The following is a 24,364-nucleotide window of genomic DNA, read 5'->3' as shown; positions in this document are numbered from 1 at the left end:
CTTGTTTCTCAAATTCCTCATATCAGTGAGATCATATGATACTTGTCTTTCTCTGACTGACTTACTTCACTTAGCATAATACCTTCTAGTTCCATCCACGTTGTTGCAAATGGCAGGATTTCAGGGGTTTTTTGATGGCTGCATAATATTCCATTGTATATATATATATATACACCACATCTTCTTTATCCATTCATCTGTCGATGGACATCTTGGCTCTTTCCACAGTTTGGCTATTGTGGACATTGCTGCTATAAACATCGGGGTGCACGTACCCCTTCGGATCCCTACATTTGTATCTTTGGGGTAAATACCCAGTAGTGCAATTGCTGGGTCATACGGTAGCTCTATTTTCAACTTTTTGAGGAACCTCCATACTGTTTTCCAGAGTGGCTGCACCATAAGAAAATATATTCTTAACGTTAATTTTTGCTTTCCTCTCACTTTGTTAATGTGGCCACTAGACATACGCGGCTGGTGTTATATTTCCATCAACAGTGCTGTGCTAAACCATTGGTTCTCAGAGTGTGGTCCCCAGGTCAGCAGCAGCAGCAGCAGCAGCAGCAGCAGCAACTGGGAACCAGTTAGAAATGCAGATTCTCAGGCCTTGCTCCAGACCGTGGGAATCCGAAACTTGGGGCTGGCGTGGGGGGCAGATTGGAGGCTGGGGTTCAGGCAGCAGTCTGCATGTTAACAAGCCCTCCAAGGATTCTCATGCGCCCCCGAGTTCGACAGCCACTTCTCCAACCATAACCCGGTTTCTACCTTTGAAGATGGGATTAGGTTTCGTGTGATTTTAGAGAGCTTCAGATTCCACCACTCCCCCATCTTTGTGGAATCCAGAGGAATTTCTTAGTTACATTAATCTGTGAGCTATTTAAACTTTTTCCCTTTGTAAGCTTTCATGTGCAGGTGCTCAGCAGCTTAAATATCAGTGAAAGCATTATTGAAAATGCTTATTAAACATATCAAAGTAACACCTGAAGTGCGTACCTGCCCAGTGATCATCTGTAACAAACCAGAAACCTCAAGCGGTGCCCAAGTCGCATTCAGGGACCAGCAAACAAAGCCCAAAGCGCAGCCGTGAACAGAGACAGAACAAGAATTACTAAGACTCGTAGCTTTCCGTGTCTGACGTTGATGTCGCAGCCAAAACAGAGCGATAGAGGAAGAGGTTTGCTGCAGAGGAAAAGAAGGACCAGCTTTTAGTCGGCATGTGCTGCCTCCTGGGGGAGCTTCTGAGCAATAAGTCCTTCTCAGATGGGATTCCTTGTGGAAGGTGCCCCCCCACCCTGTAAATGCCTTGCTGCCTCCCAAACTCCCCACACTGCGCGGGAAGGAGATAGCCTGCTGCTGGCAATAACACATCTGGGGTGTCCTTCCGCCTGGAAGGGGCAGGATCCCATCTCTTTATAACACAGAGTGGGACCACGAAGGGCTAAGTCTCCCACTGCTTGCTGACTCCGGTCCTCTGTGGCTTCCGCCTGTCATCTCACCAAGGACCAAGGACCGGGCTCTTAGGGAAAGGGGGAGTGGGAGGAGCAAGTTCCCCCCTTTGGCCACGCCCAGGGGCGGAGCCTGGAGGTGGGTGGAGGCTGTGGGTGGGATTGCAGGAGGCAGTTTCGGTGGGGGGAGGGGGAGGGCCGGGGTTGCACTCTCATTTGTTGGATTCCTCCCATTCTGGTTTGCAGACCGAGCCTTTGCTGTCCCGGCCTTTTGCTGTGGAGTTTGATTATTCCACACTCCGCATCAGACTTACTGATTTTAGTTCTGTCCGAGAATCAGATAGAGGTCAGCAGAACCAAGTGCATATCATTTGCACTGCTGCGTTGGAAATTTCCCTTAACTGCAACGATTTCCCTTTGTCATTTGACGTGTTGTGCAGGGAATTTTCAAAATCTAAAATCAGAACTAATTTTCTCTGGGGACCCAACGGAGGCATCTGGGTATGCTTGTAGGCAGAGCGAGTAAATTTGTTTTTGTTTTTGTTTTTCTATTGAGAAAAAGTTGCTGACATCATGAACTATTGTCATTTAGTATTAAACACATATTTCACTGGTGACCTGACAGATAATTTGAGAGGCTGGAGAAACTGGGTGCAGGGACCCTTGTTACTCTGAGACAGGAGGTAGAGAAACAGTGATGGGGCCCCTGTAGGAAGGACAATCGAGTGACTTCGAGGGACTTCTGCCACGACCCAAGTGCCTTGTTTAGTCTTGTTGTTAAACTAGGGGTCTGTACTATTGGCCAGAAAATACAGTTCTGCTCACTTCTAGGGACTGGAAGTGCACGCAAATCATCATTTCGATATTAGCTATTTGTTTTTAAAATGAATAATTTGTTTAAAGACGTTGACCAGAATTTCTGGGCTAATATTAAGACTTTTGCCATCTTCCCTCTTTTAGAAAGTGGGCTATGGGGAGTTACTGTTTCATGAGTAGAGAGAGTCTCACTTCGGGCTGATGGAGGTGGATGGTGGTGATGGTTGCACAACCATGGGAATGTATTTAATGCCACCGAATTGTACACTTAAAATGGCAATTTTTATGTATATTTTATCACAATAAAAAATTTTATAAAAGAACAATGGGGAGGAAAGGAAAAAAGTAGACTAGCATTTGTAGGGGTGGAACCAGGGCTTCGCCCAAATTACAACCCACCCCTCATTTTCCTTTTTCTTTTCTTTTTTTTTTTTTTTTAAGATTTTTATTTATTTGACAGAGAGAGACACAGCGAGAGAGGGAACACAAGCAGGGTGAGTGGGAGAGGGAGAAGCAGGCCTCCCGCTGAGCAGGGAGCCCGATGTGGGGCTCGATCCCAGGACCCTGGGACCATGACCTGAGCCGAAGCCAGTCGCCTAACGACTGAGCCACCCAGGTGCCCTCATTTTCCTTTTTCATGCTGCTTTCTCCAGATGTCAGATCTTTTCGGGATGGCTCCGGGCATCTGCCTGGCTCCAGCCTTCTAGTACTACGCCTCTTCAGAAATATTCTTTCCAGAAGACTTACCATGGTTGAGAAAATATATTTGCAGTGTTTCCCATTAACCCTGAATGTAATTTACCGGGACCAGAACTGTGAGCTCATTGAGGGGCTCCCCCTCTTAGACTTTAATTCCTTTCAACAAATGTTTGTTATGCTATTTTTGGGACAGGGGAGAGGTTTCTTCTGCTTCCTTTCTGTCCTCCATTAGCAGTGTTCTTCTGGCCTCCCGAAGGTTCCTCTCTTCCCTCTGAACATGTTGTCTGTGTGAGATCATATACAGAGTGCCTGGTGTGGAGCACATGGTACAAATTCAGATCATTTCTATCTTTTCCTTCTACTCCCTCCATATATATGTGCATGTATATATATATGTACGTATACATATATACACATGCATACATATATATACACATACATCTCTGTAATTGAGATACGTATTTTTAAGCTGTTTTTTGTTGTCCTTGAATTTTTTGTGCATTACCCTATCTTGCTTTTTGTGCATCTCACAGTTCTTTCTTCATCGGCTCCCATCTTTAAAAAACAAAAACAAAAACAGGAAAGCAGGTTTTTTTTAAAAAAAACTCATTATTTGAAGTGTGACATGATGGGTAATATTCATAATCTTATAATATTCTTTGAAACAGTAATGGAAGATCATACTCGGACCTGTAAATGATAGACACAGGTTTGTCTGGGTTTGCATTTTTCCGCTGCACGTGATTGTGCTCCTCCAAGTGCCTTTACTGCATCTTAACCACTGGGCAGGTGGTACCGCTCAGTGTTTTCTTGGTTTATAGCACTCCTTACTGATAATGTATGTTTTCGTCCTCTGTCTTTCCCTCTACCTGTCTCTTAGCTCAAGAGGGCCAGTAGTGAGGACATGCTCAACAAACCAGGAAGTACCACCGCTTCCGGGGTGGCTCGACTGAAAAAGACTTCGACAGCTGGAGCCATCTCTGAGCTTGCTGAGAGCCGCCTGAGGAGCAACCCAGGTAGGAAGGACCCAGGTGGGAAGACCCCAGGTGGGAGGGCCCCAGGGGGGCCCCAGGCAGGAAGACCCCAGGTGGGAAGGACTCAGGCAGGAAGGTCCCAGGCAGGAGGGACCTAAGCAAGCCATTCATCTTGGCGCTATGAAAAACCTTCCACGATTCCTGCATCCCTCCCCTCATCAGATGTGTGTTACTGGCCCTCACTCTGGGCCAAGATGGGGGTTTAGGCAACAATGTCCCCGCCCACGGGGACGTTACATCTAGTGAGGAGACAGACAAGAAACAAAAGGTAATGAAGAAGACTGGCTCCCTCTGTCCCTGCAGCAGTCCATCTGTCACCACGTGTGTGAAAGGCGCTCTACCTTCTGGGGCTGTCTTGGTGTGAGGTGCGTTAGCTGAGTGAATGAAGCCTGCAGGCCTCTCGAAGACGTGGGTGTACGACATCCTTCCTGGATCCTCTGGAAAACTGGAAAAACCCTCTGAGTCATTTAGGTGGTGGTGGCCACGGGAACCCGCGAACTTTCTGTTTCCCTGGTTTTCTGAGAATCAGAAAAAAGGTTTTTTAACCATTGTATTTGAGTTCAGAGCATGGGAAGCATCAGAAATGTATTTAATTTTCTTTGGGCACACATATATAAGAGAGCTAAGATTTCCATGGTCCAACCGTTACAATGCAGATCTCCGTGCATTGCTAAATTGTCTAAGATGGGAAAATAGCTGAAATATGTCATTATTAATTTATAATGGAGCTTGAACAGTAGTATACTTATGATTTTTGCATTCTGCATAAAATACCACAACCCAGATTAGCTTTCAAAGGTGTATTTTAATTTACTCAGTTTTCAAAAAGTTGAATCTACGAAGAGTATATATGACTTTTTTTGGGGGGGGGATGTAAGGGCCTCATATTTCTATACATTGGTTATACTATTTTAAGGACTGGTTTCATACTAAATACAGACATTTGGTTTTAAAAATACAACAAGTAAAAGTACAACTTCTTTTTATCACGCCAGCCTAAACATTAATTCCAAAAGTTAACAAAGCACCGCTAAAAAAAAATAACAGAATCCTCTCACTCTCAAATATTGAGGTAAAAATGTGGGATCGAAATATTAGCAAGTGGAATTCAACAAGAAATTAAAAGAATAATAGTGTAGATCACAACCAACTGGATTTATGCTCTCCAAGAATGTGTTAGTATTTGGAAATTTAGGAATATAATCTATTTACAACATTAATAGACCAAAGGAGAACCATTGGTCATCTCCATAGAGATGGAAGACGTGTTTGGCAAAATTAGCAATCTTTCATATTTAAAAACAAACTTTTGGTATACTATAAATGTACAAATACTTCTCTAGTGGGGTTAAAATATATGTATCCCAAGCCAAAGCTGGAACTGTCCTCAAGGGTGAAATCCTGGAAGTATTCCCATTAAAGTCAAGAATGATTCAAGATTGCCTCATTACCAGTGCTTATCTAAATTTTTCTGCAAGTATTAGCCAAGGCAGTGAGACAGGAGATCTCCAGCTACAGAAATATCAGAAATGAGGAAACAAAATGATGATTTTCTGCAGAGGATAACATTGTACTTGAGAAAAATGCTTAGAATTTCCTGGAAATTGTATCATTAGAAAAAACTTAGAATGTCCTGCAGATCTATTAGATACAATAGGAATTTAGCATGTTGTTGGTTATAGAATTTCAAATATAAATAGCTTTCTTATCAGTGACTGGTTAGAAGGGATAAATAACACAAGAAATGATCCTCTTTATAAAGGAATGTAAAAGGTAAAATACCTAGGAATAAACTTAATATTACAAGACCTACATTTTTTATTTTTTTTTAAAGATTTTATTTATTTATTTGACAGAGAAAGACACAGCGAGAGAGGAAACACAAGCGGGGGGAGTGGGAGAGGGAGAAGCAGGCTCCCCGTGGAGCAGGGAGCCCAATGTGAGGCTCAATCCCAGGACCCTGGGATCACGACCTGAGCCAACCTGAGCCAAAGGCAGACGCTTAATGACTGAGCCACTCAGGCGCCCCTAGCCTACACTTTTTTTTTTAAATCTTAAAACTCTTTTGAAGGACATAAAAGACGTAAATAAGTAGAAGGATACACATGGTTCTTGAATAGGAAGGTCAAATATAATAAAGATTGAATTTAATAAGTATAATATCTTAACTATAATAACATTGTCTAAATTATTCTATAAATTCATTTTCATCCCAATTAAGATATCAGCGGGAATTGACTGGGCGCGCAAACACTGGTAAAATGATACTGGGTTTATCCAAAACAGTGATTCTCAATGGGGGCCTTTTGCCCTCCACCCTAACCCAAGGAACAACCAGCAATGTCTACAGATATTCTTGTCATAATTAGGGGCCTACTGCTGACATCTTGTGGGCAGAGGTCAGGGATGCTGCTAAACATCCTACAACGCATCGGACAGCCCCCACAATAAAGAATTATCCAGGCCAAAATGTTAATAGTGCCTCTGTTGATAAGCCCTGATCTAGAAGACTAAATATTCCAGAATAACCAGAAAATCTCTAAAACACAGTAATCAAGGGACTAAGTTTAAACATCTTGGAACTGGAGAATAGATATGCAATTCAGTGGAACAGTGGAGAAAGTCCAGATTACACCTAGGGTAGTATATATACAGGATAGAATGGGATAAAAGTGGCATTTTATATCAAGCTAGATAATTCATTGGAAAATAATGACTGATTGGGTCTTTAGGAAAAAATAAAGCTGGATCCTGATCTCATTCCTCTCATCAAAATAAATTCCAAGTGGATGAGAGAGTTCGATCTTAAAAAGCGAAACCATGAACGTACAAAGAGAAAACCTCAGAGTCAGTTTGTAAAAGTCTTGGCCTTGGAGGGTCCTTTCCAAGTAGGAACAAACACAATAGCCATATAAGAAAAGATGAAAAAAAAATCACATAAATATAAAAACTTGCTTTGTAAAAAGCGGAAGTTTTTGCAATACAGGCAGCAAAAGGCGTGTTTACACAGAGCTTATATAAATCAATAAGAAAAAGAAAAATGATACAATGAAAAATGGCTAGTTCACATTAAAAAGTAAAAACAGGCACTAGAAAGATGCTAAGTCTCACATAGAGGTAAAGAAATGTGACAGAACAAGAATTGGATATACTATTTCCTCTCATCAGTGAGCAAACATTAAAGGCATTTCTGGTGTTATTAAGGGCAGGGGGAGCTAGGACCCCACCTATAGTTGATGTACAAGGATAGTTTGATAATATCTGTCTACGTATGAAATATGTATAATCTTCCACCAAGGATCTCCTTGGCATTTAATATTACTGATTGACTTGAAAGAGGATGGCAATACGTGTGGACATGCTGCAGCATTATTATAACTGTAATTATAACTGTAATACACGTAAGCGTGTATCAGTACAGAGCTGGTTGCATAATGCAATTTTGGTCCAGTGGAATAGTACGCAGCCTCGAAAACGGACACAGTAGATTCGTATGTACCAATAGGGAAAGATCAAAGTACGTTATGAAGTGGGGAGAAGACCATGGTGCCTATGGCATGACCTCATTTGCTTTGATTTTTTTTTAAAGTATACATTAATTTAATATTTGAAATCATAACTTTTTTTTCTGGAGGGATTAAAAATGGTTATCTTTGAGGAGTTACCAGAATTGAAAGTGGTGGGGGGAAAGACTTCATATTAGATCTTTCTATACTGTTTGAAATTTTTTAAACACATACATACAATGCTTTAAAAATTAAAAACAGAGTAAAATACAGGTCATAACTTAAACTTTTTTTTTTTTTTTTGCGTTAACCAAATCTTCCTCTTCTACTTGCCTTTTGTGGTGTTTATTAACCATTTTGTTGATGAGCTGTTTAATTGTTTGATCACAGCATGTCCTCCCTTTCTTCAGGATTCCAGAGAAAGACTTGGGTTTAATCCTGGCTCCTAAAGTGGGCTCACTCCCACAGTCCCTAGGGCATTAGCATGCTTATTTGTCAAATTAAGGAAATACCTGCATATCTGCTACATGGTGGTGTCCGTCAAGACAAAGATCTTGAGTATGTTGTCTGTCCTCATAAACTGTAATGGGCTATTGGTATGCAAGGTAAAATTGTTATTCCTATAGTTTCTATTCGAATTCAGTTTACCCCCTTCTTTATTCCAATGAAATTATGTCCTTTGAATTAATAGAGTTGAATTTGAAAATTACATTTTGTCTCTGGAAATTTATTTTTAAGGGTAGGCAGTCCTCAACAATTTTTTAAATCAGCTTTTGGACAGCTGGTGCTCTTGTGCATTTGTCATGTGTCCCCAGACTGCCTCATTCATGGTGAATCCAGACCCGTGCATCTGCCCGTGAGCCAAACTGTGGGGTCTCATGGTGATGATGCCCCTCAGCCAGTGCTTCTGGGCTGTAGGTGCTCCCACCCCTGCAGTGGTCCAGGAGTGTGAGGTGGTCATTTGAATGCTGGATCACATTTTGTTTTTTTTTTTACACACACAAGAAACAGGGAAACAAAAGTGCTCGCACTAGTAATGGGTGCAGGTTTTTAAATCTCACTACCATGGAGACAAAGATGGGAATGATTTAGTGTATTAGAAATGGCACCCCCGCATCGGATGCTGGACTTTACCAGACTTCCATCAGTTCTCTCCACGTTGAGCCGTAAAGAAAAAGAATGAAAGAAGGGCCAGACGAGTTTGACTTTGTAACTCCCACGCCCACCCGAAGCTTCCACGCCCAACATCCACTCCTACTGATTTTCTAGATCAATATTATCTACCCATCTGTGTTACAGCCCAGATATGTTCTTCTTCCTTTTCTCCCTAAGGTGCCCTTTGTGTATATCTCATCTTACCCTAGGGGAGTAGATTTAGAGAACAGAGTGGTCCCTTGTGTGTAGGTAGACTGCTGCCCTCCCTGCTTACCCCATTTGCGGCTCCATCTCCAGGGTCCCAGGAAATGTTGTGCGCACCCGCAAAGCTACAAAGGAATCCAGCCACTAGATGGCAGCCTTGCCAAAAGTCAGCCGTGCCCTTCCGCTCTGAGCCCGGATTTTCAGGAACCCTGTAACTACCAGACTTGAGAAACAATCCTCCTTTTTACTCATTCATTAATTCAACAAATATTTTTGAGTGCCTGCACATTTTATGTGCCCAGCACTGTCGTAGGAAAAAGGAATCATCAGTGAGCAGGACAGAGACACCTGTGTTCTTGGAGCCACATAGACAAGATGTGGAAGAGGTGATGAAGTCAGCCAGGTAGAAAGGGGTGACCCATCCAAGAACAGTGAGAGGCTACCGTGGCTTCAGCCCCATGCGCGAGGTGGACAGCAGTGGGAGACCAGGGCAGAAAGGCCAAGGAACAGAAGAGTGACGTGATCTGACCTCATTCTGAAGGGAGTGCTTGGCTGCTTGCTGAGCACGGGCGAATGGAGTGGGAGGCCAGATCAGAGGCTGGCAAGGAGGTGGCCTGGGCTGGGCTGTAGCCGTGGAGCTGGGAGCCACAGTTGGCTTCTGGGTATACTTTGAAGGGTAGACTCAACAGCTCTAAACTCTCCTGATGGGTTCTTATTTTTTTTTAATGATTTGATTTATTTGAGCAAGAGAGCTTGAGCCGGGGGAGCGGCAGAGGGAGAGGGAGAAGCAGAAGCAGACTCCATGCTGAGCAGGGAGCCCGATGCGGGGCTCAATCCCAGGACTCAGGGCACAGCCTGAGCCGAAGGCAGATGCTTAGCTGACTGAGCCACCCAGGCGTTCCTGAATTCCCTTCCCTTTTTAATGCTGAAGACTATTACATCGTATGCATACACCACATTGTTTATCCATTCATCCATCAGTGGACATCTGTGTCCTTTTCACCTCGTGGATACTGTGAAGAACGTTACTATGGACATGGGTATGCAAACAGCTGTCTGAGTCCCTGCTCCTGATCCTTTGGGTTTTATACCTCAGAGTGGGGATTGCTGATTCTCCCAGTGGGTTTGAGGTAGATGGAGGGTCAGATTTCTGCCCACAGGTGAGACCTGATGGGTGCCCAAGGGATGACATTGAACACCAGTCCCTTCTGGAGACAGCACTTGGCCAGAGGGAGGTTCCTGGAGCCACACCGATGAACGTCATAAAAACTGGCGCTGCACAAAAGTGTTCATTTAGATGGTTCTGTACATGGCACACGCGGGAATGAAAAGAATGGCATTATTTTAAACTGCTGTCAGTGTTTTCTCAACGTTAAGCGAAGGGAGCCAGCTGCACCTTGGCCAAGCTCTGTGTTAACGTTCACAGGATCTCAGACATCGCAGGAGACATCCCAGCGTCAAGGCAGGCGCACGTCCAAAAGGGCACCGGTGTCCTCGCCCGCCCACGTGCCCGTCTGTTCCCCAGTGAGCTGCCTCAGACCCAGCGTACCTAGGCTCCAACCTAAGATGCTTGTCCTCTTTGACGTGAGAAAGCACCAGCTCCTCTAGCTCAGAAGGTGGATATTCGGGGCGCCTGGGTGGCTCAGTCGTTAAGCGTCTGCCTTCGGCTCAGGTCATGATCCCAGGGTCCTGGGATCGAGCCCCGCATCGGGCTCCCTGCTCAGCGGGAAGCCTGCTTCTCCCTCTCCCCTCCCCCTGCTTGTGTTCCCTCTCTCACTCTGTCTCTGTCTGTCAAATAAATAAACAAAATCTTTAAAAAAAAAAAAAAAAAGAAGAAGGTGGATATTCTTATTGCCAAGTCACATGCGAAGAAACGGGGCTCACACCCAGTCCGAATTCTTTCCTCTGCCACATCATTTGCCGGGGGTGGGGAGACTTGTTTTCTTCCGCCATCATCTCCCTCTGGTAATGGAATCGCTACCAATAGCTTTGTACACGGTGTGCTCACCACTCTTCTAAGTACTTGATACATATTATCTCCTTGAGTCTTTGCAATAACCCGAGGACCCAGGATCATCACTGTCCTTGCCGCTTTATAGATCAGAGAGATCATGCAGACTGTGCAAGTTCATGCTTAGTAAATATCGGGACCGGGACTTGCCGATGAGGAAACAGAGCCCGAGAGAACGTGGCACGGGTTGGCTTGCTGGCATGAGAGTAGAAGTAGAAGGATGCTGGAGGTCTCAAGACTGAGAGGACAGAGGGTGGGTGGGTCAGTCCCTGGCACAGGGCGGGGGGCTTCATGAGCCGGGATGTGGGGGACTCGAGAGACTGGGCTGGGGGGTGGTCAGTGGATGACAAGGAGAGGAAAGAGGATGCCAGGTCTCACATCATGAACTTCAGAGACGGAGGCGGTGCCTTTCGCAGGGTGGAGACGAGACCGCTGCAAAGTGACAGTTGGGGGTGGAGACGACACCCACACCAGCTCCTGGCCCACGGATTCCGGAAATGTGGGAAAAGGAACAGACTGGCTGGAAAAGGAAGCTGTGGGAGTCATTCAGCCTCGGAAGTGATGGGACATTCAGAAAGGAGGCTCGGAATAAGGGGTGTGCTGATTTCGGTTGTGAGTTCCCGAGGGCCCTGTGGTTGTTGAGGGCAGAGGAGGGGGGCACTCCATTTGTTTGGGAATGAGAGCCTGCAAAAAAATCACAGACTGCCAGGAATGAGGGGGTTTTTTTTGTTTTTTTTTTTAAAGATTTTATTTATTTATTTGAGAGAGAGAGAGATAGCAAGAGCCAGAACACAAGCACGGGGAGTGGGAGAGGGAGAAGCAGGCTTCCCGCTGAGCAGGGAGCCCGATGCGGAGGCTCGATCCCAGGACCCTGGGACCATGACCTGAGCCGAAGGCAGACGCTTAATGACTGAGCCACCCAGGCGCCCCAGGAATGAGGTTTTTTTCTGTTTCATTTTTTTCATAATATTACATGGATCATTTATGATGAATACATTTGGTGGTAAAAAAAAAAAAAAAGTTTAACATTTCAGATGCAGCATTTTCATTTTTTTTCTATCTTTTTCTACATTTAATTCATTTTTTTATTGTGGTAAGAACACTTAACATGAGATCTTTAAGCATACAAATCTTTTTTTTTTTTTTAAAGATTTTATTTATCTGAGAGAGAGAATGGGAGACAGAGAGCGTGAGAGGGGGAGGATCAGAGGGAGAAGCAGACTCCCCGCTGAGCAGGGAGCCCGATGTGGGACTCGATCCCGGGACTCTAGGATCATGACCTGAGCCGAAGGCAGTTGCTTAACCAACTGAGCCACCCAGGCGCCCCTAAGCATACAAATCTTAAATAACAAATCTTTGAGTGTGTAACCCAGTATTCACTATAGCACGATGTTGTAGGGCAGATCTCTGGAACCCTGCACCCACTGAACAGCAACTCCCAGCCCCCCTCTGCCCAGCCCCCCACAGCCACCGTTCTACTCTGCTTCCACACAGAGAAGAGTTTGGGTCTTTTCAGTAACCCATATAAGTAGAATCATACGGCGTGTGTCCTTCTGCGACCGGCTCATTTCACTTAGCGTGTCTTCAAGTTTCATCCATATTGTACCCTGTGTAAAATTTCCTTCCTTTTAAAGGCTGAGTCATATTCTATTGGATGTAAGTACCGAATTCTCTTTATCCCCCCATCATCGAGGGACTAGGAATGAGTTTATCTTCTGGCAATGCCCGGGGTAGCCTGGGTGTGAGGAGGTTTTGAACTTGGTACTCATGTCAGTAAAGTCCTGGATTCTTGGGTTGATGATTCCATGGTCCTGCATGTCCCGGGAATGTGTGGTCAGTCAGGGCTTTGGAGTGGGGTGAGGGTTTTTTTCTGACTTTGCACAGAGATGCAAAGGTGGAGAGCTGGTTTGGGCTTGCCTCGGTGTTCTGGGTCCTCCTTGGACTGTGGTTCACAGAGGTGGGAGCTCTCCCTGCATCTCCCCCAAGAATATTGACATTTTTATAGTCCTTCCATTCAGAAATGTGGCTTTCTCTCCATTTCTCTGACTTTTCCTTTTCGTCTTTCAGTAAAGTTTGGTCTTCTTCTCTTCTTTTTCCTCCTCTTGCTATTGAGTTTATGTCGAGGTTTCATACTTTTATTACTATGTGGATGGGATTCCTTAGTCAGTTTTTTTAAGTAAGCTCTAGGCCTAATGGGGGCTTGAACCCACGACCCCAAGATCAGGAGTCGTATGCTCTACCAACTGTGCCAGCCAGGCACCCCCCCCAGTCATTTTTTTTAATATGGAATGCTTCATAAATTTGTATGTCATTTTCCATACTAACATCTGTGTCATTCCAATTTTAGAATGTGTGCTGCTGACGTGAGCACTCATTGTATTTTTTAAAAAGATTATTTATTTGAGAAAGAGAGAACGTGCATGGGAGTGGGGGGACAGAGGGAGAGGGAGAGAGAGAACCCTCAAGCAGACTCCCCACTGAGCGTGGAGCCCGATGTGGGGCTCGATCCCAGGACCTTGAGATCATGACCTGAGCGGAAAGCAAGAGTCAGACGCTTAACTGACTGAGCCACCCAGGGGACCCTCATTGTATTTTTTAAGTAAATACTTTCCTAATATTTAATTTGTAACTCCCTCCCTCCCTTATTGGTGCTAGTGGTTTCCTTCAGTGACTGGTTTCCCGTTGATTCTCCTGTGTTTTCCAAGTGAACGATTATATCAGGTGCAGATAACAATGCTTTTTGTCTCCTCCATTCCAGTAATTGTGACTTTTTTGTTGCTAAGTTTTTTATTTTAATTTTTTAAATTTATTATAACATACAGTGTTATATTAGTTTCAGGTATACAATATAGTAATTCAGCATCTCTATACATCACCCAGTGCTCATCATAAGTGTGCTCTTAATCTCCATCGCCTATTTCATCCATCCCCTACCCACCTCCCCTCTGGTGACCACCAGTTTGTTCTCTGAATTTAAGAGTCTGTTTCTTGGTTTGCCTCTCTCTCTCTCTTTTTTTCTCCCTTTGTTTGTTGCACTTCTTAAATTCCACTTATGAGTGAAATCGCATGGCATTTGTCTTTCTCTGACTTATTTCACTTAACATTATAGTCTCTAGTTCCATCCATGTCATTGCAAATGGCAAGATTTCCTTCTTTCTTATGGCTGAGTAATATTCCATTGTATACATACACCACATCTTCTTTATGCATTCATCTATCAGTGGCCACATGGGCAGCTTCCATAGTTTTGCTATTGTAGATAATGCTGCTATAAACATAGGGGTGCCTGTATCCTTTTGAATTAGTGTTTTTGTGTTTTTGGAGTAAATATCCAGTATGATTCCTGGATTGTAGGGTAGTTCTATTTTTCACTTTTTGAAGAACCTCCATACTGTTTTCCACAGTGGCTGCACCAGCTTGCATTCCCACCAACAGTGCAAGAGGGTTTCTTTTTCTCCGCACCCTGACAACACCTGTTGTTTCTTGTGTTGCTGATTTCAGCCGTTCTGTCTGGTGTGTGGTGATATCTCATTGTAGTTTTGGTTTGCATTTCCCTGATGGTGGGTGACATCCAGTAGTTATGTCTTTTATTTCTGATTTCTGCATATTTTGTGGGCAACCCTAGTTGTATTAAATGCTAGTGATGTCCTTGTTCTCATTTTACTGTGACTGGCTTTGCCATTAAATAGGATGCAGAAAGTTTGCTTGAGATGATGTTTGCATGTTCATTTCTCTCCTTCCTATTTTGCTCAGAGTTGTTAATAGGATTGGTGACGGATTGATTAAATGTCCTCCCAGTGGTCTGTTATTACTTTGATTATTGCTTTTCTTTTCACCCTGGACTCTCCCTCAGGAGATTCACATATGTGTATGTTTGGTCTTCTGGGTATGTCTTCCACATCATACGTTTTCTTTGATTCTTTTGATGGCTTTCATTCATCTTCTGATTTCTTTTTTTCCCCTAAGATTTATTTATTTATTTGAGAGAGAGAAAGAGAGAGCACGCACAAGCAGGAAGGGCAGAGGGAGAGAGAATTTCAAGCAGACTCTGTGCTGAGTGTGGAACCTGAAGTGGGGCTGGATCCTAAGACCCTGATACCATGACCTGAGCTGAAACCAAGAGTCAGAGGCTTAACCATCTGCACCACCCAAACGCCCCGATCTTCTGATTTCTTGAAATTTACCACCTAGTATGCTTTGCTTTGCATTTCTTTACTTCAGCTATTGTGTTTTTAATCTTTAGCCTAATTTCTCTGATCTCAAATTGTTTCTTCTTCACGGCTTCTTGCTCTAGCTTCGAAGCTATTAAAAGCTCCTCGAATTTTACTGGGGATGCAAATTAGAGATTTTCTAAAATGTCCTATTTCTTCCAATAACTTCGTTTCACAGGTGCATGTTTACCTGGGTTTCTCAGGTGGTTCCCCTTTTATGAACTTCCAAAACTTTCCATATACATCTAGTGATTTTTCTAGGTTCATCCTTTACAGAGGGAAGTCTGTATTTGCCCAGAACTGGAAACGAAAAGGGATTCCATTGTAGAAGATACCACTGAGGTGTAAGGTCCTATCTTTTATGCCCAGTTGAAGGAAGAAGGAAAAACGTTTCGCACTGGCCAGGGTGAGAATGGGGAGGCACTAGAGCCGGAAGTAAGTTTTGCCATTTTCTCCTTTTGTTTTGTTTTGGTGTTGCGTTGTTGTTTTGGTGTCTGCCGGAAGGTGGCGCTCTCTTCCCCTTGTGCTTCGCCACTGCTCATGCTGTTAGCTGGTCATGGCTTTGCTGCGGTTGTTAGCTGGGCCCCCGGTTATTTCCCGTGCACAGTTCACGAGTGAAATTCAGTCAAGGAGAAAAGGACCACCAGAGCGCCTTCTGAAGATCCTCCTTGCAGAGGTTCCAACGGGTGGTCCCGCTTCCCCCTTTTTTTAAATCAACAATATTGTCTAACGCAGCCTTTAATATCCTGGTATGAAATCCACTCATAGTATAACTTACCTATATACATTACTGGGAAAAAAAAATCAGTATCACGCCCTACCTATAAGGTACAGGAGAAATAAAAGGAAAAGAAGTTCTAACAAAATATCACGTTGTTTGAATCTGTAAATGCTGGAGGCTGAGTGCGAGTAAACAGGTCTGAGTCAGGGCGGGGCTCAGTGTCTGTCTGGGGTTCAAACACCCGCACGCTGTTGACGCCAATGACTCTCTGTAATGCTGACAACTCAGGGTAGATTGAGCAATGCAAAGAGCTGTCTTGCCTCGATTTGCTGGTTAGTTGCATTCCTAGAAAATTCAGTGCACAGTACACATTGTGTAAAGACCGTCTTTGTGTTGCTAAGTAAAATAGAGTTAGTTTCTGGGCTTGGATCATTATAAATAGTTTTTCCACCTCCAGGAGTGCCGGCCCCTCCTAAGAGCGGAGAGTGGGCTGGGCAGGCACACCCTGACATTTGCAAAGCCTGTGGTAAGAACACAAATTCATTCCCACTGTGTATTCCTCATGTTCTGATCAGTAATGAAATACCCTAGTAAGGAATATGAAGTATCAGGATTTCAGATGACCCGTTAGGTTGGGGATTTGATGAAAATAATTTTCTTGCTCATTTTCATTGTTTTTATCAGGCATGATTGAATTTTATGTGGCAAAGTTTGTTCTTTTTCTTCTTCTCAGCTTTTTTTCCCCTGTGTTCCATGTTAGTATGTTCTAATTTTTATCACTTCATGATTTATAATCCTCCTCAAAAATAAAAGAAAATGTAATCATACTCAAAGTATGTAGTTTTTATATAAATTTTCAGCAAAATGTAAATTAAAGTCAATATAAAGTTGAAAATGTATTTCATGGGTTTTTTTAAAAGATTTTATTTATTTATTTGACAGAGAAAGAGAGAGAGAGTTCACAAGCAGGGTTTTTTTAAGATTTTATTTATTTATTTGAGAGAGAGCATGAGTTGGGGGAGGGGCAGAGGGAGAAGCAGACTCCTCAGTGGGCAAGGAGCCTGATGCGATGTGGGGCTCGATCCCAGGATCCTGAGATTGTGACCAGCCCAAGGCAGACGCTCAACCGACTGAGCCACCCAGGTGCCCCTGTATTTCATGTTTTGAAAATAAACTTTTAATTTTGCAATAGTTGTAGATTCACATGCAGTTGTAAGAAATACTAGAGAAAGATTCCCCTGTACCGTTTACCCAGTTTCCCCCAATGGTAACATCTTGCAAAACAATAGTAAAATATCGCAACCAGGAAACTGACATCGGTACATCCTGGTTATAGAACATTTCCATCACCACAAGGATCCTTACTGTGGTCCTTTTATAGCCAGGTTCAGTTCCCTGAACGAGTCCCCACCCCCTTCTTTATTTTATTTTATTTATTTATTTGAGAGAGAGAGAGAATGAGAGAGAGCATGAAAGGGGAGAGGGTCAGAGGGAAAAGCAGACTCCCTGCTGAGCAGGGAGCCCGATGCAGAACTTGATCCTGGGACCCCAGGATCATGACCTGAGCTGAAGGCAGACGCTTAACCAACTGAGCCACCTAGACACCCCTCCGCACCCCCTTCTTAACCCAGGCAACCACTAATCTGTTTCATTTCTACAACTTTGTTATTTCAAGAATATTACAGAAATGGAATCATACAGCCTGTAAACTTTGGGGACTGGCTAGTTACGTTCAGAATAATTCTCTGGACATTAATCCAGGTTGTTGTGTGAGTCAAAAGTTTGTTCCTTTTTAATTTTTTCATAGTATTTCATGGTATGGCTGTACCACAGTTTAACGATTCACCCATGAATCTGGGTTGTTCCTAATTTTTTGCTATCATGAATAAAACTCTTATAAACATGCATGTTCAGGTTTTTGTGTAAATATTTTGTGGGAGCATTTCTCTGGGAAAAAAATGCCCAGGAGTGCAATTTCTTTGTGTGGTGGTTGCATGTTTAGCTTTTTAATAAACTGCCGAAATGTGTTCCCCAGAGTGGCTGCAACATTCTATACCCCCACCAGTGATGGATGAGTGATCCAATTTTTTCACATCTTTGCCAGCATGAGGTACGGTCACTTTTTTATTTTAGCCCTTGGGATAGGTGTGTAGTGATATTTCATTGTAGTTTTGTTTTTTTTTTTAAGATTTCATTTATTTATTTGAGAGAGAGAGAACACAAGCAGGGGTGAGAAGCAGAGGGAGAGGGAGAAGCAGACTCCCTGCTGAGCAGGGAACCCGATGTAGGGCTCGATCCCAGGACTCTGGGATCACGACCTGAGCCGAAGGCAGACGCTTAACCAACTGAGCCACCAGGTGCCCCTCATTGTAGTTTTAATTTGCATTTCCCTGATGGCTGATGATATTGAACATCTTTTCATGTGCTTATCGTATTAGAAAAATCTTCAGTGAAATATTTTGTTCATGTCATTCACTCATTTCCCAGTTGGGGTGCTTGATTTTTTTTTCTGTTGAGTCCTGTGTGTTCTTTATTATATATTCTACATCTAGTTCTTTGTTGTATATGTGGTTTGCAAATATTTTCTCCCAATCTCCACTTTGTCTTTTTATCCTCATAACAGGGTCTTTCACAGAGCAAAAGTCTTTCATTTGATGAAGTTGAATTGACCATTTTTTCTTTTATGAATTGGGCTTTTGATGTTAAGTTTAAGAACCCTTTGCCTAGCTCCAAATCGTGAAGATTTTCTGTGTTTTTTCCCTAAAGGTGTTATGGTTTTACATTTTGCATTTAAATATGAGATCCATTTTAGTTAATTTTTCTATAAATTATGAGACTTAAGTCACAGTTCACTTTTTTGCTCTGGATGTCCAGTTGCTCTAACACCATTTGTTGAAAAGCGTAAGGGTATCCTTCCTCCACTGAATTGCTTTTGCAGTTCTGTTGAAAGATAGTTGGGCATATTTGTGTGGATTTATTTCTGGATTTTCTGTTTTGTACCATTGATCTACGTGTCTATCCCTCTACCCATATCTCATAGTCTTGATTATTGTAGCTATATAAAAAGTCTTGAAATTGGGTACATTGATTCTTTGATATTAGTCTTCTTTTCCACAGTTGTTTTATCTAGTTTAGTTCCTTTTACTTTTCATTTAAATTTTATTTTATTTATTTTTCTTTTAAGATTTTATTTATTTATTTGACAGAGAGAGAGATAGCGAGAGCAGGAACACAAGCAGAGGGAGTGGGAGAGGGAGAAGCAGGCCTCCCGCTGAGCAGGGAGCCTGATGCGGGGCTCGATCCCAGGACCCTGGGATCATGACCTGAGCCGAAGGCAGATGCTTAACAACGGAGCCACCCAGGCGCCCCTCATTTAAATTTTAAAATAATCTCATTACAAAGAAATCTGGGAACTGGCATCTTTACTGTGTTGAGTCTTTCAAAACACAAACATGATATGTCTCTCCATTTAGATCTTTGATTTATTTCAGCAGCATCTTATAGTTTTCAGCATAAAAATCCTATACCTATTTTATTAGATTTACACTTCTTTCTTTCTTTTTTTTTTTTTTTTAGCAATTGTAAATGTTATGTGACCGTATTTTTAATTTTGGTGTTCATTGCTAGAATAATGAAGTGCAATTGATTTTTGTATGTTTATCTTGTATATTGCAAACTTGTTGAACTCACTAGTTCTAGATTTTTTAATTTAGATTTCTTGGGAATCTTAAGGTTGTATGCAGTTGACTCTTGCACACAGGTTTGAACTGCGCCCATCTGCTTATATGAAGATTTTTTTTTTATAAATACAGTAAAGTACTATAAATGTATTTTCTCTTATGATTTTCTTTTTTAAAATTTATTTATTTTAGAGAGAGCGTGTGCATGCACGGAGGGGGCAGAAAGAGAGGTAGAGAGAGAATCTCAAGCAGACTCTGCACTGAGTGCGGAGCCCTGACTCAGGGCTCAGTCTCATGATCCTGAGATCATGACATGAGCCGAAACCAAGAGTTGGACGCTTGACCAACTGAGCCACCCAGGTGCCCCTACCATTTTCTTCTCTCTAGCTTACTTCATTGCAAGAATGCAGTATGTAAAACATAATAACATACAAAATATGTGTTAATTGACTGTTTATCTTATCAGTAAGGCTTCTGGCCAACACTAGTTGTTAAGTTTTGGGGGAGTCACATGTTATACACAGATTTTCAACTGTGCAGGGGGTTGGTGCTCCTAGCACTGTACCTGACATATACCGTGTTATTCGATGGTCAGCTGTGTATGTACATCTAGACATAACATTGAGTCAAGTATAATTCTGAGGGGAAAAAAAACATATCTCAGGAAAGTAAAGCCTGAAACCCTGAGCAAGCTACTCCAGACAGATAGATTCTTTCTTTCTTTCTTTCTTTCTTTGTTTGATAGATTCTTTTTTTTTTAACTGCCATAATTCCTAAGTAGGGGATTCTATTAAGGAAGATATTTGGGTGTGTGTGGGGGGGGTGAATCACATTTCATTAAAATATCCATATTTCAGGTTCTGCTCTATGTTCTTTTACGTGTCATTTCATTTAAATCTCATAACTCTGTGAGACGGGTAAGATTTGCTTCATTTTATAGACAAAGAGATAAGAGAAAAATATCAGTACAACTGGAAACAGAAAAACCATAGAGAAAAATTAAAGAGACAAAGAACTGGTTCTTTTTTTTTTTTTAAGTAGGCTCCACACCCTCTGTGGAGCCCAACACAGCTCTTGAATTCACGACCCTGAGATCAAGACCTGAGCCAAAATCAGAATCAAAAGTCAGACACTTAACTGACTGAGCCACCCAGGCGCCCCACCCACAAAGAGCTGGTTCTTAAAATGATCGATAAAGTTGACAAACCTCCAGCAAGACTGACAGAGAAGAAAAGAGAAAATACAAGATGGAACAAAATAGGATTATTACTACAAACCCTGCATTCTGAGAAGGATCGAAAGGAATACTACAAATCACTGCACACATGAATTTGTCAACTTAGAAGAAATGGACTGACTGGTTAAAAACCATAACTCCCTGCGTGCAGATGACATGATTGTCTGGGAGGCTGTGAGGTTGGCACTAAGTTTCTTAGCAGCCAGAAGAAAGAGGGAAACCTGATTCATGGGGACAAAATGAAAAGAAGCCAGTTATTAATGAAACATACAACTCTTTCTGGGACTGAAACATACAAAAAAAAAGTCTCCTTTAGGAATCTGAAGGGAACAAGGGATTCAATATTATAAAATCAAAATCATGATGTAAAGCAAATATAATATGGCTGGACACCCCACTACCACTCAGTAGGTTAATATTTTCTCCTTTATTACTCTTAAAACAATTAGTAAATTTACACTCTCTAGGCAGTATTTAATCAAAACCACCACGTTCCCGTTAAGTTTCAGTTCACTTAAACCAAGCGATGCCCGCACCAGGAGAGAAGATTGGATTACGTGTTAGAGTAATAATACACCCGTAAACTCTGGGAACGGGGATATTATGTTATCAGTGATGGATGTTTATGTTAATAACCAGTGTCTGTTAACTGAAAAGTAGACAATGCACTGAATAAGTACGGCAGGGATCATCGTGAAAACTCAGGGACTATATGGTTATAGTGCAGGATGAGGACATTCCCCACTGTGATTGTCCTTTGTTTGAGCACTGTGACTAAAGCCCTTTTATGGGGTCAGCTGCCTCTTCTAAATCTCTGCGTTAATTTATTCTTCTAAGAGAGTGATCATGGGCGGTGTTCCTTTAGTTCCAGCTGGTTCATGGTCGGAAGGGCGCGGCCTGCTACCAATTCCCCAGGCTTCCTTATGGAAGAGCAGAAAAGGGAAGGAAAGAGAGGGTCCCACCGTGGGACAAGTTTTATGTTCCAGAAGAAAGTTCCACTGTTCTGGGTCCGTGTGATCATCACGTTGGTTGGAAGCGAAACTGGAGGTCTTCCCACTGAATTCATGGAACATTAAAGTTGCAGTCCTTGAACTTGGCCATGACCTTCTGAAATGTTCAAGTGGTTCAATGGAAAAACATGATCAGCTCTGTTCTCTTATGCTGCTTTTCCTGGCTGCGGACACACAGCACATTTTCAATGTTGTATTCTTTCTCCCCAAAAGTGTGTCTGGATGACTGAACTTGCTGGTGAATTGTCTTTGTTTGCATATTGATTTCCATATCAAAAGTTAGTTTCATACTGTGGAAAGTATTTTTCCCAAGCCGATTAGAGTACAGATAGAGTGTGCACAGTTGGTAACTTCCCCCCAACTGAACGTTGCCCCCATTTTCTTAATGCTTTTGGATGGGATATTTATCCTTATTTGATCCGTCCCAAAAGATAGCCAAGTTGTGGTGGTTTTATGCTGTAAGAATTAGTTTTGAAACATTAAGCCAAGAAATTTATAATCCGTTAAATCAACATATTTTTGATAGTCTATGTGCAGGGAATTATTAGGAGCTACATGTGAGATTGATGCCAGAGAAGCAGAAAACAAGACTTGGGCACAATGGAGTGACAGCCAGACTCTAAGAAGAGTCCAGCAGGACCTTCCTGCCACACCACAGCTGTGTGACCGTAAGCATAGTAATCCACCACCACCACCACTACCACTCCCGCCCTAGGCAGTAGCCAAGTCTGTGGATTTTGAAATGAGAGCAAGCAGAGGGGCACCTGGCTGGCTCCGTCGAAAGAGCACGCAATGCTTGATCTCGGGGTCGTGAGTTCGAACCCCATGTTGGATGCGGAGATTACCTGAAAATTTTAAAAAATAATAATAATAATAAAAAAGAAAAAGAGACGAAGAAAAAGCAAGTGGAAGGAATCCTAGAGCAGTATGGCTTATTCTCAGTGAGTTTTCCTAGTTAGTCCATACGGGTGCCTGGTGGTCTCTGGGTCTCCTTTTTAGGCCCTTACAAGCCATCCCTCTACACATCCGTTCTACCAAACTCTAGTTTCTCGTCAGGTGAAATATTAATTAATTTATTTGTTTATATTTTTATTTAGAACAGGTGATACAGTCTACACAATTCAAAATGGAAAGGGCACAGTGAAGAGATCTGCCCGTCACCGGGGTGTGGTAGCCTCTGGCATTCTGGTCCCCTTCCAGGGGTACCTGCTGTGGATGGCAGCAAATGTACATCCCCCACCCTGCTGTCTGCCCACGAACGGTGGCACACACGGACACAGCATTCTGCACCCGTGCTTCCTCTCTGAGCAGGTGTATCTTGAAGATCGTTCCGTCTCCCCACCACCGTTTTGTCATTTCTCAGTGGCTACTGATGGCAGCTCCTGACCTCATTCACAAGTTATCTTGGCATTCGGGGTTGTAATTTCCCCCCGGGGCCAGGGCATTTAAGCTCCTTAGGGGGTTTTCTTAGACTTCAGTTTCCTCGCACTAAGGTTTGACCTCCCGTTTGCAGGGCAGAGACCATTTGGGGGATGTACGTGCATGAGAGCAGACAGAATTTCAGGCAGGGCAGCAAGGGCAGCCTGGGGGCTTCTGTCCTCACCATTGGCAACCAACCTCAGCTCCTTTTCAGGATCAGCTTTCCAGGCCATTTATATAGATATATATAGGTTTCTGTCAACTTCGTATTCATCCAAGGCTATGTGTCCTATTTTTCAGGTTAGGCATGCCTTCATGTTTGCCGGGGCATATCATGAATAACTGTACTTTCTTTTTTTTCTTTTTTAAGATTTTATTTATTTATTTGAGAGAGAGAGAGAGCACAAGCAGGGGGAGCTGCAGAGGGAAAGGGAGAAGCAGACTCCCCGCTGAGCAGGGAGCCTGATGTGGGACTTGATCCCAGGACCTCAGGATCATGACCTGAGCCGAAGGCTCAGTTGGTATCCATGAACTGGGGCTCAGAAAACCACCTTGGAGAAGCATCACGTGTGACTGTGGACAAGCTGCTTAGCCTCCCTGGGTCTGTTTTCTTGTCTGCGTCACAATACCCATCTCGGGAAATAAAACGGTATCGACGAGGAACCAAGAGCAGAGCCTGAAATGTAGATGTTTCTATAAAATGGGATTTTCCCCTCCAACCATCTTCCCTAACAGAATTTCCTACTTAGGAATTACGGCAATTAAAATAAAAAATCTACCTGCCTTAGACTCGGGCTTCTTGCCTGGACTCCTTCAGCTTCGCTTTCCTGAGATGACAGGGTTTTTTTTTTTCTTCCAAAGTTACTGTCACTTGCGTGCTGTCATCCAATTCTTTTTTTTTTTTTTTGGTTAGAATGAAAGTTTTCCTTTTTGGTTCCAAGCCATAAAATTCGGGCCAGGTTTTGACTTAATATATGGAAGAATGTCCTAATAGCAAAGAAGCGTGCCCAGGAAATCAAGAATTCTCTGTTACTGCTACAAGAGGTATTCATTCTCCGACAAGCAACTCTCTAGTGGAGATATTGTAGGATGATAGGATTAGGATCTTCATTAAAGTCCTTTTCAGCCCTGAATGGGGTTGCTATTAGGGTCAAAGACCACCACTTAGATATTTCCTCTTGTCTCCTTCCACGTGGGAGACACCATTCCAGGCCCT

At 42.9% G+C, this 24,364-nt stretch overlaps 1 protein-coding gene across 7 annotated transcripts in view; it reads left to right on the top strand.

The window, feature by feature from the left end:
* The window catches only part of SPECC1 (sperm antigen with calponin homology and coiled-coil domains 1), a 268,987-nt gene that overhangs the window by 86,634 nt on the left and 157,989 nt on the right, over nucleotides 1-24,364 (top strand). For all 7 annotated transcript variants that reach the window (XM_032431932.1, XM_032431934.1, XM_032431931.1 and 4 more), the window contains one exon: nucleotides 3,841-3,976. In XM_032431932.1, coding sequence (XP_032287823.1) covers nucleotides 3,841-3,976 — 136 coding nt within the window. The remainder of the gene's footprint in view (nucleotides 1-3,840; nucleotides 3,977-24,364) is intronic.

This window comes from Phoca vitulina, unplaced genomic scaffold (genome assembly GCF_004348235.1).
Source record: "Phoca vitulina isolate PV1807 unplaced genomic scaffold, GSC_HSeal_1.0 scaffold47, whole genome shotgun sequence".
In the NCBI taxonomy this organism is placed as follows: Eukaryota; Metazoa; Chordata; class Mammalia; order Carnivora; family Phocidae; genus Phoca; species Phoca vitulina.
Note: the sequence above shows the minus strand (reverse complement) of the source record. Positions and strands in the feature narration are given on the sequence as shown.